Here is a 15318-nt window from a genome sequence, read left to right as displayed (position 1 = left end):
TGCTTAGAGAATTTTTAATCTCAAGAGTCCCCAGGCTGCTAGAAGAAAAGGCCGGATGTACACCGTTTAGATATTAATTTCAGCCACTTTTACCAAAAATCACAACTGGCAAAAAAAAAAACCCTCTCTGTTACTTTTACCAAGTAACCTGACTAACAAAAGGCATGCTAAGTGACAAGAAGTTACAGACCAACCAAGCCCCGGCAGGTATTGCTAAGTCCTCAGTCCATTCACAGAAGAAAGTGGGGGGTGGAGGGGGTACACGATTCAGTCTCTGCTACAGCCCAAAGGCTCATTTCACTGGTGGAAATCCCCACCTACAAAACGGGCACAGCGGCCTTTTGGAACCTGCACCTGTTTCCAGTATATCCAGCCTCACAGCACATATAAGCAGTTAGATTTCTCATCTTACTGCATTTGAACTTTAAGAAGCTGGAAACTGTCAACAAAGAGCTCTCTGCTCTTGAATTAATTTTATTTCTTGCTCCAACAACCCAAACTTCCTGCTCTTAGGGCCCAATATCAATCCACTTTTAGCTAATATGGTACTCAGGTGAATGAAAATGTAGCAGGATTCATTAACAATAATCATTTATACATTAAAATACAATCATATACAGAGGCACCTGGATGGCTCAGTTGGTTAAGCGTCTTGACTTCGGCTCAGGTCAAGATCTTACGGTTTGTGAATTAGAGCCCCGCCTTGGGCTCTGTGCTGACAGTTCAGAGCCTGGAGCCTGCCCCAGATTCTGTGTTTCCCTCTCTCTCTGCTCCTACCCTGCTCATGCTCTGTGTCTGTCTTTCAAAAATGAATAAACATTAAAAAAAAAAATACAATCATATCCAGATGAAAGTCCTCCTAGATTTCAACAGAAAGTATCTAGCTAAAATTACATTGCATTTTGAATACTTAAATATGGGTATTAAATAAGGCATGACCATTTCCCAAATAACTGTGTGCGTGTATATGAGTGTGTGAGAATACAGACATTAGTCACACAAATTTCAGTTATGAGTGTGTAATACACCTGTATCATTATTGTAGATCCCAAAGAGACGTCATTCAAAATTAAATTGTATCCATTACTTGAAATCAGAAGAAACTACCTCTATACAATATGGATCATTCAATTAAATCAGGAGAGTCCCCTGAACATTTTTTTTTTTTTTAAGGAAGTTTGCTTGTTTATAAATGTGTGATCACATGATGATAAAAAATCCTTTGGGGAAAAAGGATTCATGGACTTTAGTGAGGCACATCAAGAAGAAAATTGTGGCTTTGTATGTCCTCCACTGAAGCCAACATTATAGAAGATTCCTGACACAAAAAGATGAAGACTATATATTTTTCAAAATCTAAAAATTTCTACCTTAATATAAAAGGATTTTCAAACTGCTACCAGCATCAAAAACCCTGAAAACACCTATTACTAATTTATTTCATTTCAACCCCGTATTGAGGGGCATACCAGATAGACAACAAGCTTTGTGGCTGAATAAAGAATCTTTACCCTCCAGGAACTGCAAGTGAGAATACACCTTAGACTCCCGCCTATATATAACATTGTGATATACTAGACCACCGTTCTACAAAAGTTTGGTGGTTTCCAAAGTGGAAATAGTATTTTGTCAAAATGAGAAGGTGGGGGAAAGGGCATCCCAGAGCAAGGTTTCATCCTAAACAAAGCATGAGGTTGCAAAGTGCACGAACTGATTTGGAGGTGATAAGACCACAGAAGGCACAAAGGTGGAGTACTGAATATAAACCTGCAAAGACAAGTTGTGGAGAGCCTTAGAGATAGTTTAGAGCCAAGCCAGATAGTTTAGAATTTCTCTGAAAGTCAATGAGGAACATCCAAGGGATGTTTTTGAGCAGGGAAGTGATGGTGAGAATGGTGTTTCAGAAAGAGGGTGCTGATGGAAGGGTGAGACAGGGTGGGAACGGGGACCTGACCTTGGGAAGCCAGTTAGAAGGCCAGTGCAGCTGCTTGAGTGAGAAGTGACATAGGCGTGACCAGGACAATGAAGTGAGAGGGGATTTACAGGGTACGGCAGAGTGAGCACAGATAGGAACTGGACTGAATGCGCAAAGAGAAGGATCCCCGAAGATGAGAGGGCTGCCTGGGTGGCTCAGTCCGTTAAGTGTCCAACTCTTGATTTTGGCTAAGGTCATGATCTCACGGTTGGTGAGTTGAGGCCCTGCATTGGGATCTGTGCTGACAGGGTGGAGCCTGCTGCTTGGGATTCTCTCTCTCCTCTCTCTCTGCCTCTCCCTTGCTCTCTCTCAAAATAAATAAGCATTTAAAATAAATTAAGACTATTAAAAAAAAAAAAAGGCCAGCATGCTATTTCTGGCTTGGGTGACTGGATGATAAGGCTATTAACTGAGATAGGAAATAGAGAAGGACAATGTTAGGAAACTTCAGGAACTAGCTGGGATAAAACATATTCATTATATATATGCAGTGGAGAAAATACTATTAACATCCAAACTAAAAGTAAGTATGCCCTGGTTAGCATGAAAAAGAAGTTAACTTTGGCTCTTTCAATTAAAAACAAGCATACTGGGGCACCTGGGTGGCTCAGTCAGTTAATCTTCCAAATTCTCCTCAGGTCGTGATCCCACGGTCTGTGAGTTCGAGCCCTGCATCGGGCTCTGTGCTGACAGCTCAGAGCCTGGAGCCTGCCTTGGATTCTTGTGTCTCCCTCTCTCTCTCTGCCCCTCCCCTGCTCACATCTGTCTCTCTCTCTCTCAAAAATAAATACACATTTAAAAAAATTAAAAAATAAATTAAAAAAATAAAAAAGCATACCTCTCCTACTTAGTTAAATCCACTGTCAACACTACTTTTCATATAGAAAAGCTCACGAAGCTCCAGATTATATAGCTCTATCCTCTCATTTTTTGACTAATTATTTCCTAAGGATATCCTGTATCTGTAAATCAGATCTTCCTGAACTCTAGAAATTAAATTGCAATGCAAACATTTCATGCTCTTCTCAGAGAGCACGAGTGTTTAGAGCTCACGTATGGCTTGTGTACAACCATTAGAGATGGTCAGAAAATGACTGCATGAGGTTCGTGTGGATGTAGAAAGCAGGGGGGGACCAAGCAGCTGCTTCGCATTGTGGTATAATTTGGTCCCCATAAATCTTCCAGAAGAAGTGATCAGTACAGAAGAGTCAGGTGTGAAGAGGACTCAGACCTTAGATGTGGCAGTTACCAGTAAGAGCTGGGATGGGCCGGGAGATAAGAAAAGAAGGAAAACAAACTCAAAGGAATGCATAAGTTACCTTCAACATCACAACTCAGGTAGTTACGCACTTCGTTCAAAATGAAATTGATATCTTCTTCCGAAGGGATGGGATGGTGTGTAATATCCGTTGGAGTGTCGGTAGTGCCTGCTATTGTCATCTTTTGCCAGGGTAAGAAGAAAATTACTCGCCCATCGCTGGTTGCTGGGTCAAGCAGTCCCATGCTCTCTGGGCTGATGTAAAAAGAAGGGTTACATATTTCTGAAATTAGCAGAAGTTTAATCCTTAATCTGCAGTCTTAAAAACTACTTTATTCACTAATTCTCATAGAAGCAAACAAGAAACACATGAACTATTACTTTAACTGCCAATACTCTAGCCTAGAAATTCCTAAAAGAAAAAAAAAATAATATTGGTAACAGAAAAAGAAGGGAGCACGTGTGATAATAAAACTCACAGCGCAACCAGCCCTCCCCATCTCAACAACGCAAGGTTAATTAAGAAAGTGGACTTCATTTTCCAATTGTTTGGGTTTTTATATTCTTTGGACCATTCACATCAGATAATCTCAGCGGGGATAAGTGTCTATAATTCTTTTTGTGATGGTGAATTAAGGATTGCTCTTCAACCTTTTTTCAAGTCAATGAAAAGTATTTTCCTTGGACATTTGACATTTGACGCATCTTTCAGTGGAAGGTCTCAGAAGTACGTGAGAAAAGTGAAGGCTCTAAGTTTCTAGCAACTAAAATGTGATCAGAAAAGTTCTTTACTTCTTTGTACCTAGATGAACTTACACCACTTCACCAAATATGAAATTTCTTACTTTACTTCAATTTTATAGAAATCTCAAGAAGTGCATCAATGAGAAAAGGGCTGGGTTTTCTACTATTACATAAATAACAGTGAATGAGGGCAAGGTCAAAAAAGGGAGAGGAATATCTTAGCAACAACAATCTTTAAACAGACATAGGAGGCTAATGTATCATGCTATTAAATCAAGGTTCGAAGATGCCTCTTTTGACAGATTACATAAAATCTTCCCAAATAATGAGTCAATAGTTTTCACTAACACATACTTAATATTTTAAAACCAAATTATAAAACACACCAGAAATAATAAGCAACTAGAAATATTAACAAAACCTGTCCAGTTGTCTCATTAAACCAGAAACTATTGTTTTCATGCATTCATGAACCATTCAAAGAAATTTGGAGAAGTTGAAAAAGGGGCGGGATGATCTTAAAGTGTCATGTTCAAACAGTTAGGCCCTACCAATCTTCAGAGAGCTGTTTCAGTCTGACTGAATTCTCATAGCAAACCAATGTTAAAGGCATTTTCAGCTTCTATTAATGAAATTTCTTAAATAGAAAACACAATTCCATTTGGTTTAAATAAATTTCAAGAAGTCCCTCCTATACCCGTAAATTTTAAAAAAGCGTAAACTTTTTATGTTTATCATTCCTCTGAAAAAACTTAAAAAAAAACTCATATTGATTCAATTGTATAAGGGTGAGGGCCTAACAAGTGCTTAAAAGTAAACATCAATAATTTATTTCATGAAAAAGAAATCTAGGGATACCTGGCTGGCTCAGTGAGTAGAGCACGTGACTCTTGATCTTGGGGTCTTTAGTTAAACCTCATGTTGGGCATACAACTTGTTCAAAAAAAAAAAAAAAGAGCTACAAAATTACTTGAAAAAAAAAAAAAGAAATCTATAGTCAGCTTAGCATATGCATCTTCTTTATGTAAACCACAAAGAGTGTAAGGCTTTTGTTGCAAAGACCCATGAGTCCCATGAAATGCTGCCATTTCTTTTTTTTTTTTTTTTAATGTTTATTTTTTGTGAGGGAGAGAGAGCAAGCATGCAGGGGAGGGGCAGAGAGAGGGGGAGACACAGAATCCAAAGCAGGCTCCAGGCTCTGAGCTGTCAGCACAGGGCCCGACATGGGGCTCGAACTCACCAACCGTGGGTTGGTGAAGTCAGATGCTTAAGTCAGATGCTGAAGTCAGATGCTTAACTGACTGAGCCGTGACTGAGTACCGGAAATGCTGCCATTTCTACAGAGCCTTTGTAGAAAGAACCACTGTCTACAGGATCCTTGAGAGACATGGAGAGAGTGGGCCACAGTCCTACTTAACATACGCAAAATGCATCACAGAAGTGGGTCAATCATTTAAACCTTCAGCTAAGATTTCATCTTCATTCAGGGTTGAAGGAAATAATTTTACTTTTATTTTTATATATTGAAAACTGTAAGTATCGAATATTTCATATTTTTTTCTTTGTGTTTCTCCTAAGACTCTCTTAAAAAAAAATCTTAAAAGACACTAGTTAATTACGTAGTTTGTAAGCAACTGATTTGATCCTGGGTTAATATGCCCTTACATTAAATCAGTCACTTTGGGGCTGGGAATTAACTCATTCAGAGTTCAAGCTTTCAATCTGATAAACAGTACCATGTTGAAACAAAAGAATAAACTGCATCTCCTCACATTTAAGGAACAAATTATATGTTTGTATATTTTATGCATGATCATTTTATAGAACAGATATCATATGAGGTACTTAAGTAACTCAATAAACCCGACAAAATTTTGCATAAAATTATTATATTCAACAACCTAGACATGAAATGCTATTAGGAAAGCACAACTACTGAATCCTTTAAAACCTTCCAATGCAATAAAAGCAGTTTAAAGGGTGAAGGTGATGGTTACCAACACACGCATAACTGGATCCTGTAGAGAATCAACTGCTTAAGTGAAGACATATGTGTCAAACATAAAATTAACAAGCACAGAGGGAAGACAAAGCTAGTAATGAATGGTATAAAAATTTAAGAATCCACTTGGAAATACCTTTCATCAGTTCTAAATTACCTAATTCATACTCTCCCTTAGGGAAACGTTTGTTTTCTTATGAAGGATTAATTCTGCAAGGTCACACTAAAGTTTGAAAATGGAGAGCACCTGTAGTGATGGTCTATACGGGACAGGGACGCGTAGGTCTTTCCTCAATATATCTGATTCACTGACGTCAGGAGGAAAACCACGCTGCTAATTTACGTGTGCGTCTAGGATTAAACATAATGAACATTTTTCTCACGCAGACCACTGGCTTCCTCAAGTACCCTTATTTCAACTGAAATCAATTTATTGTTAACTACTTAGCAACCATTGTTAGAGCTAACAGTACGCACACAGCAATACAGAAACAACAACAACCACCCCCACCACAACAACACCCCCCAGAAACCTGACTTCTTGTCAGGGGTAAAAAAACACCTATAGGTAGAAGGAGGAGATGATTATTTTCATGTGTGTAAAGTCATCGTGCATTGTGGCTGCTTTAAAAAGAGCATCTCACTGCAACTCTGATGGAAATTTCAGGTTTGTTCTTCATGTAAACTAAACAGCACCTTTAAAATTAAATGATTTCTGTGTTCTGGGTTTTTGGAAACTGAAATAATGCAAACAAAAAAGTCTGCTACCATGGCACATGTCTTTGAGGGTCATAACAAGGTTAACAAATGCCATAAAGATATTCCCAAAACAGCCCAACACGACATACACATGGTCCTTGCCTTACATGTAGCAGCCTACACTCAACAAATCAGTGGCTACAGGACTCACTGCATATCTAAACTGATCAGGTTCTAGTGGAAATGTTAGACCTTACGGTGCCACCACCCAGTGTATGGGGCAGCCCCAGGAGGTCTGACTCATCCCTGAGGGCCAAGTGGAACCCTCGAGCTATAACTGAGTGTGACTGACTGATGAGCCCAGGCAGCCATTTCAGTCTGACATCTCCCAGTCCCACCCAAGAAAGTGAATTGATATGGAGAGCAAAACCAGCCCTCTGGGATACCTGAAGGTCAGGGCTAGAAGGGAATAAACCCTTAATCCAGGCCAGTATCCAAAACTAAGGAGCTCATCTGCAGCAGACCCTGAGCAGGAATTGGGCTGCAAACCACTCCCGGAAGGTTTCTGACAGGAGGTATAGCGGTTATAGTTCAAGGTGCTAAAAATGGGGACGTTAATTCCTCCCAAAGTGGCATGAGATCACTTACTGCATCTGAAGCAGGCCCAGCTGTAACTCACACTTTCACGCTTTATGGGGAGGTGCCCTGAAGCTAATGACAAATTCTGGGGATTAAGAAAGGCATCCTGTTTTGAAAATATTACATCCAGGTGACATATATTTATATTTCTTTAAAAGCACCTATCTACTCTGTTATTAGCGTATTATAAAGTTTAGTACAGAACTATATGGTGTAGCATTACCTCTTTCATGTAAAATGTTTAAAAGGATAGACGTTTGTGCAAGTACGAACACACGGTTTTACAGAAGGAATCCTAGGAAGTGTTACTGATTACCAGAGAACAACTGAAATGGGGAATAAGGCAGGGGGGCATGAGGAAGAAGAGAGAGGCTCTCACTTTTCCTTTTGTGTCTTTCTATTTTCTACAGCGATTACTTGAACGCATTTATTTTTATATACATGGGTTATCAGAGCAATAAAATGAAGAATCATGTTTTGTTTTCATAGGTTCACTTTTCTATATCAAAAATATCCCTTATAGGTGTTACATTGAATTTTAACTTTAAAAAAAGCAACAATCTCTATTTGGTCAAGTTAACACCAAAAAGTTAGTAGGATTCATTCAGGAAGTATTTACTGGTCACTATTAGACACTGCATGAAGAGCAGTCAACAAAATAGATACAAAGGATCGCAGGATCATTGTCAAAATGTATACAAATCAGGTACTACCTTGAGATAAGGAACCAGAAGCTGAAAGAAGTAGCTTGCCAAGGCCAAATAGTCTGTAAGAGGTAAAGTGGTGAACATCAAGTACTACATCAAGGTATCACCTTAATTTACCCCTGGCTCCCCATTTTAACGATGGGCAAACTAAGGTTTACAAAATTCAAATGGCCTGCCCCAAATGATATCTCTTAAGTGGCAGAATTAAATTAGGGAATAATGAATCCTCTGACATCACAGGACAATAGTGAAGAAAACATGAAACATAATAACACATGAGGATATATTGAATCTACTAGGATCTAAACAAATATGCAAATGTGTGTCTGTAGCGTAGGTCTTATATCCATAGCCTAAAAGATATTAAAGAAAAAAAACCCTCCAAAAAAACCCTTATAAACTAGCTGTCTTCGCATATTTTTAATCTAATACAAAATAGATGCATATGATTATGAATGAAACTAGTGTTGAAAACTTCTCTATATACAAGAAACATTTGCATATTTACATGTATTTACTTCTCTCCTTTGCATTTAACAAAACTCCGGTTCCAGATTTTAAAACTCTATTAAGTACTGCTACATAAAGTTTTATTATCAAGACTGAAACACCTTGGTTTCTTTAGTCCTCAATTAAAATACTAATGATGGTCTACTTATCACACATAGACATTTAAAAATGAGACAGAAATCTTGGAAGTTGGTGGATAAAAAATGGACTTTCATATTTTTTTTTAATAGAAGTGTAATATTTTTCTTGGGAGAAGTGAATTTGGTACAAATTAGGTGTATCCTGGAGTCTTTTTGGGAAGATTTGGTTATTGAAAAACTGATGAAACAGCAGCATCACATAACATAGCAGGATAGCATCCCAGGAGAATGTAGATATTAAACAAAATACAGATTCTGTTCATCCATTTAATCAAATATTAAAAGACTGATATAACTTTACAGAAATGTATTGCAACATGGAAGAGATAACTCTCATCCTAACCACGTTACCTAGAAATTACCACCTTTAACTGTTACCCATAATCGTATTACCTAGAGATAATCACCGTTTGTATTTGATGTATTTCCTTGTAGTGTTTTTTCTCTACGCAGTGTTGAGATCACATTACACATTTAATCTTACATCCTTCATTCTAAACTAACAGGGTATCGTTAATGTTTTCCTAAAACATTAAAGTTATTTATAATTACAATTTTTAATGACTATATAATATTCCCTTGTGCAGATATGCCACAATTAACTTATCCATTCTATTAAGGTTAGCACTTAGGGAGTTTCTAATATTTCTCAACTATAGATAATATCATAGTGAATACCAGGAGCATAGATCATTACTCCATACAAAATTACTAGTTTGCCTACTGGATTTACCACATATGGAGATAAAAAGGGTACACATATTCCATACTCTTGTCATGGTTACATGATTTTTTTTCCACAGAAGTCTTGAAATGTCCATGAGATCTAATTATAATTAATTTCTTAACTAAAACCCTCTAAATGTTTCTTTTTTAATTTGTTAAAAATTTCAAAAATATAATAAAAAAGAATAGTGCAATGTGCCCATCAGTCAAGTTCAATGAACTTCAGTGAATAGGTATCTTTGTTTCATCTCTCTCCCTACCCATTTCTCCACTGACAATTATGAGAGATCAGAAATCACATCCAATTTGACTTGCTGTGACAGTTTTCACAACGCATTTCAAAAGTCATAAACATAAGAGTACACGAGAGGTCCTCATGTTCAGATTCTTCATAAGCCAATTTGAGTATTTATAAAATTATTTTTTTAGTGTTTTAATTAAAATATGCCCTTCGTGGAATTTTTTTTTTTTTTTTACAAAATTTACCCTTAATATTTTAATTAACATTCAAAAATACTAAGGCGGATTTTCTGAAGGTGAGTACACTGAAGAAAGTACAATAGATCCCAAATCATTAACCCCTAGAAGTGAGTATTGCCGTAAAAGCTAAGAAATTCCCAAGTCTGGACTGTATTTTGTGTTTTGGAAGAGTTCCTTTGCTTATTTCTCCTCATTCTGAACGGGAAGCTAGACCATGCAGTAAGAAAAGTGGGCTGAGGGGCACCTGGGTGGCTCAGTTGGTTAAGCTTTGGAATTCAGCTCAGGTCACGATCTCACGGTTTGTGGGTTCGAGCCCCGCATCGGGCTCTGTGCTGGCAGCTCGGAGCCTGGAGCCTGCTTCGGATTCTGTGTCTCCCTCTCTCTCTCTGCCCCTTCCCAGCTCGTGCTCTCGCTCTCTCACTCTCACTCTCTCTCTCTCAAAAATAAATGAAGAAGCTTTAAAAAAAAAAAAAAAAAGTGTGCTGAAAGAATAAATGCAGCCGATTTCCTGTCCCCCTTGCAAGGGTGCCGAGTTGGCACACAGTTACCTGTAATAACCAGGCATCACAATGTGGACACCAGCGCTCGGCTGGCAGATAGCTGCGGCGTTCTTATCATCCATTTTGCGCACGGTGTCTGTGAAAGGTCCCGTAGCATTGATAACGCATTTGGCTCTCACATCAAATTCCTGCCCTGTGAAAGAAAGCAGCATCAATCACACACCCCATTTGTTTCCCTGCTCACCGATGCTGTGGGTTATTAATTTACCTATAAACTTAACCTATGGCGAAGTACACTGTGCACCACACGAAGGGACACGAGCAGCCAGAGTTACTGAAAAGCCACACAAAGGGCTTGCATCCGAGTCGGTCTACCCAACACAAGTCCAAATCGAAGAAAGAACGTGCCGCTTCGTCATCTCGGTTCTCAGTCTATTTTGCGAAGTGCCCGGCATCTGAGCGCCAAACGTGAAGAAAGCCGGGTGAGTAAATAATCCGCTTTCTCCCTAAAACTCAAATGTGTCAACAGCGCTGCCGTGAGACAACACAGGTCTCAGTGTTGGTTTTGTTCAAGGAAACGAGGTGTTTGTGAAGCTCTGCCTACGTGGCCACAGAACCAGGACAAGAATGGAAAATCCACCCAAAGGTAAAGTGATTGACTCTAACGATGTATAAATGCACTGCCTGTGTCACTTACTTTGAAACTTGGCACGCTTATTTAATTTTATTAATAACATGTTTTTGTCCAGAAAACGGAATACCTTCCTAGCTGTGGGAATTTTGTGGGCATTTATTATTATCATTATCATTATTGTTATTTAACACAAAGGGGAAAAATTGCCAAGTACCACAAGGGAAAATTTTCATGTTAAACCAGTCATTGTTGACAATAAGGAATATAATTAATATGACTCTGAAATCTGGCTTAAATAAAGGAGAAGTGACAGAAAAATTATGATTCAGTCATTCCATCGGCGAGGCAAGATGCTAAGAAAGACCTTCCCGCTAGGGCCTCGGCGTACCTGTGAGCACGTCCTTACACCGTGCACCGCTCACTCGCTCTTTCCCCGTGTGGGGGTCTGTCTTCTTGAGCAAGCTCACGACCTCCATGTAATTGGCTGTGGCAGCCCCGTACCTGGCAGCAGTGAGGGCAATGGCAAGGTTCATCCGTGCATCGTTGTGTTGTCCTGCAGCAGGGGAAAGCATCAGAGGAGGGACAGGAGTCACCTCGAGCCACAGACTGGTGGAACAGAAGTGTGTCACAACAGATATGTCACATCTGTCCCTGTCACCCAGAATCTACATGATGGCTGGTCAGCTCTATAGGGCATGATTTAAAAATACATGGTCGTTCTCGGCCAGGCATTTACCTGCCATTTCACCAAGTGCACTTTTGTATACCGCCGAAAGGGCAAAAAATACCCCTTTCGTACGGAGCTCACATCAATTAGCTGAAAGTTAAGAAGTAAGTAATTATTCTCGCAGCTCGGGAACATATGTACATGTCAGACTTTTCCTAATACAGACAACCCGTATGCACGAAAGTGAAGCAATTCAAAACCTCAGAATATTTGACACCCCAACTGGTGTTGATTAACAATTTTTATGAGTATGTGCTCTATCTAATATTCAAAATCAAGAGCTTAATCCCCCATAGAGCATCTCTATGCATTCTATAAAAGGATTTTTCTTGGTTTGACTCTTGATCAGAGCTCCTTAAAATGTAACATTTTTTTTTTATCACACATAAAAGGTAAGAAATTAAGCAGGGCAAAATTTAATTACAGAACAATTCCTACCTGTATTGCTAAAGATTTATTGCTGAAAAATCCTAGTTAAAGAAAACTAAGAGGGAGGTGAAGGGGGGGGGGTGGGGGAAGATGATTAATCACTTTAAAATACTGGCATCACTAGAGACGTTTTCTATTTATTATTGCCAGTGGAGTTCACGCTGACCAGGAAGAATTACTCTACATTGCAGGGGCCAGGTTCTCTGTGCCCTGAATAATTAATTACTCAGGGCTAGATGTATTGAATCAGGGTTCAAATTCCCACACACTGGGATCAGTTCTATCAAGATAATACTGATAAAGGGATGAATTTGTAATGGATATTGTTGTTGATTTATGTTGCCAGCATACCAAACATTTAGTATAAATGGTTTATGTAAAGTTTCTTCCTTGTGATTCCGCCTGTGCAGGGCCAGAAGCCCTGCACAGGTAATCTGTTCCAGCTAAAAGGGCAAAGTTATAAAGAGAGAATCAATGACTGAAGATTCTGCCACCCCTCCCCACAAACATCTTATTCCAAAACTGCTGAACTAATACAATCAGCCAAGAGCCTTTCCCTCTCCATTAAGTCCTCTATCAGTAGAGAACACACATTAAATTTCAACATGCAGAATAAGGGGCTATTTCATCCCAAAATTAAAAAAATGAAAGTAGAGGAAGAAAGGAAAACAACAGCAGCGGTAGCTGAATTCAGTGGGAAGAAAGACTGGTAGCATTTGTATCAATTTCAACTCAGTTTGACTCTGAAGTTGCTATTAAAATAGCAGACACGTTTAAAGTTAAGTCTAAGAAACCAACTTCTATTAATGTAGGGCTCATTTAAAATTGGAATATGTTCCACCAAGTTAAATGCATGCAAACAGACCAAAGACACTGAGAATTCCATTATAGATCTTCTCTCTAAATTAAAGAGAGTACCCATCCTATCCAATCCTTCTGGGAGATTTATGTACCTAACAGTGAAACACCCTATGGGCAGTACAAGAAATCCAAGCCCTGTTTGTAAGGTAGCAAGCCTCACACCCCACCAGGTGTGCCTTGATTTACACACTGGACAAGTCTCTGGAAAGCCATGTGTATATTAACTCTCTTAAATCCTACACAGAAGTCACTATTGAAAGGGACCAGGCAGAAAACCCATTTGTTAACTGACAGATTACTTCATAAAGCAGTGTATCTATTACACAATCATCCAGTAACAAAACTCTAAGCTTTGAACACACAAAATCTCTCTTTTAATACCTTATCAAAATATAAAGTCTCACTGGAACAGCATTGGTATACTTGATCAAGCTCTGTTGCTTCTATACTAAGAAATGCCTCAATTAATTTCCAAATCCTGAGACTTTTACGGTAAACAAGATCGTCCGTTCAAAGTGTGAGGAGGAAAGAAGCTTCTTTGGTCCTTATCTCCCATGCCCATCCACCCTGCTACCCAGTAGCCCCTGCCCCAAATCAGCATGGCACTTACTTATGAAGGACGGCCCTTCCTGGGATGATCCTCACCTGCCATAATTCTTCCACTCCCATTATACTTACTACTTAGGATTGTCACATTTTTGCAACTCCCTCAACATTCATGCCATTTAACACCTTCTTGCGTTTGTCCACGCTAATTCTTCTGGCTGAAATTCTATTCTGGAAGCTCTGGAAAACTCCTCTTCATCCCTTGTGACCTGGTTCAAATATCCCCTTGAAGTCTCACCGTATCTGAGTCCCTCCAAGGCAAAGTTGTTCATCCCTTATTCTGAGTCAATATCACATCTTGTATATACATTTTTAGTAGCCCTTATGATATTATGTTCAGCCATGTATCCATCAACTTAAAGAAATAATAAGCCTTGATTATGAGTCAGGGACTGACATAAATGCAGAGAACACACTGGTGAAGAGACACAGGGTGGTCGCTCTTCTCCCAGAGCTCACTTCCCACTGTAGTCACCAGACAATTTCCCACCTCTTCATCCCACTCACGGCAAGGAAGAAAGCCTTTCTCATTCATCTTTTTTTCTTTTTTTTTCCCCTCGTTAGTGCCAAGCACAGAACAGGTATCCAGTAAGTATTAAGTTTAGCCAAATCCCATTCTGTGAGTTAAATAAACAGGTTAATTTATAGCCTTAGATTTACAGTCTCATAGATTTATATAGTCTTTAAAAATAAAGAAAATAGGCTTTATATATATATATATGTATATTATATATATATAAATATTCTTTAGAGAGTTATAGTTGTGTATCTAACAATGGATTGTTTTTGTCTCGTGTTAAAGAAACTTCAGACATCAATAAGTTGGTGGCAAGAAATTTGAGAGCAGATAAACCCCAGAAATGTGGAAAATCTGAACTTCAACCCAAACTAGTCCTTATATTTAAGTTGAATAAGTGTGACAGGAGGAGAAATGGTGATGAATGATTCCCTTAAGACTGACCCCCACATATTTCCCCTGGCTCTGCAGGGGAGTGCAAACACAGCTACTGTAAGTTCTTCAAAACCGAGGAGTCAGCAGTTGGACTTTCCTCCGGGCCCCGGGAGCTCACATCTCCACCCAGAAGTTCCCTTCTCTGCAGACATTCAGTTAATTCATGTACCTCCTTGGATTCCTGGTAGCTCTCCTCCCCAACGCACATTCAATTCACCCTTTATCCTGAGATACCCAGATGCTCTCAGTGTATGCTTCCTGGAAGAAATGGTAAATTTCCACTATTCTTAACTAAATTCCCCCTCCAACCCCCTTTGCTGACATTTTGAAAGGTATCTATATGCCTCCTGTAATTTTGTGTCTGGAGACAACGTTTTTGACAACACTGCATGTCACTGGAATGTGATACAATCATCTCAACTCCCCCACCCCATTGATCTGCTTATTAAGCTTGGATTTTCCAATCCGCTTCCTGAGAGCCAGGCAACATGATACTACTCACGGATCAGTGAATAGCTTTACATTGGCACTGACGCAAGGGCCCAGACGGGGACTGTGAAAATCTGTTTCCTACTCTATTCTCCTTTTGCGCTTGAAATCTCACATATGTGCACATATTGAACTTGCAACTCGTATGAGAGGAAGCTCCTAAGAGGTGGAAGGTGTAACTGTTTTCCCTTGTTTAGAAAAACACAATATTAAATCAACCTACCCCAAAGAATGAAGGTC

General features: G+C 39.1%; 1 protein-coding gene across 4 annotated transcripts in view; it reads right to left on the bottom strand.

The window, feature by feature from the left end:
• GPD2 (glycerol-3-phosphate dehydrogenase 2) overlaps positions 1-15318 on the bottom strand; it is a 146376-nt gene that overhangs the window by 25836 nt on the left and 105222 nt on the right. For all 4 annotated transcript variants that reach the window (XM_045033835.1, XM_011285365.4, XM_011285364.4 and 1 more), the window contains exons 7-9: positions 11403-11567; positions 10429-10573; positions 3295-3488 (exon numbers count right to left, since the gene is read on the bottom strand). In XM_045033835.1, coding sequence (XP_044889770.1) covers positions 3295-3488; positions 10429-10573; positions 11403-11567 — 504 coding nt within the window. The remainder of the gene's footprint in view (positions 1-3294; positions 3489-10428; positions 10574-11402; positions 11568-15318) is intronic.

The sequence above is a fragment of the Felis catus genome, chromosome C1 (assembly GCF_018350175.1).
Source record: "Felis catus isolate Fca126 chromosome C1, F.catus_Fca126_mat1.0, whole genome shotgun sequence".
NCBI classification, from domain to species: Eukaryota; Metazoa; Chordata; class Mammalia; order Carnivora; family Felidae; genus Felis; species Felis catus.
The sequence above is the reverse complement of the archived record's forward strand: the minus strand, read 5'-3'. Positions and strand labels throughout refer to the sequence as shown.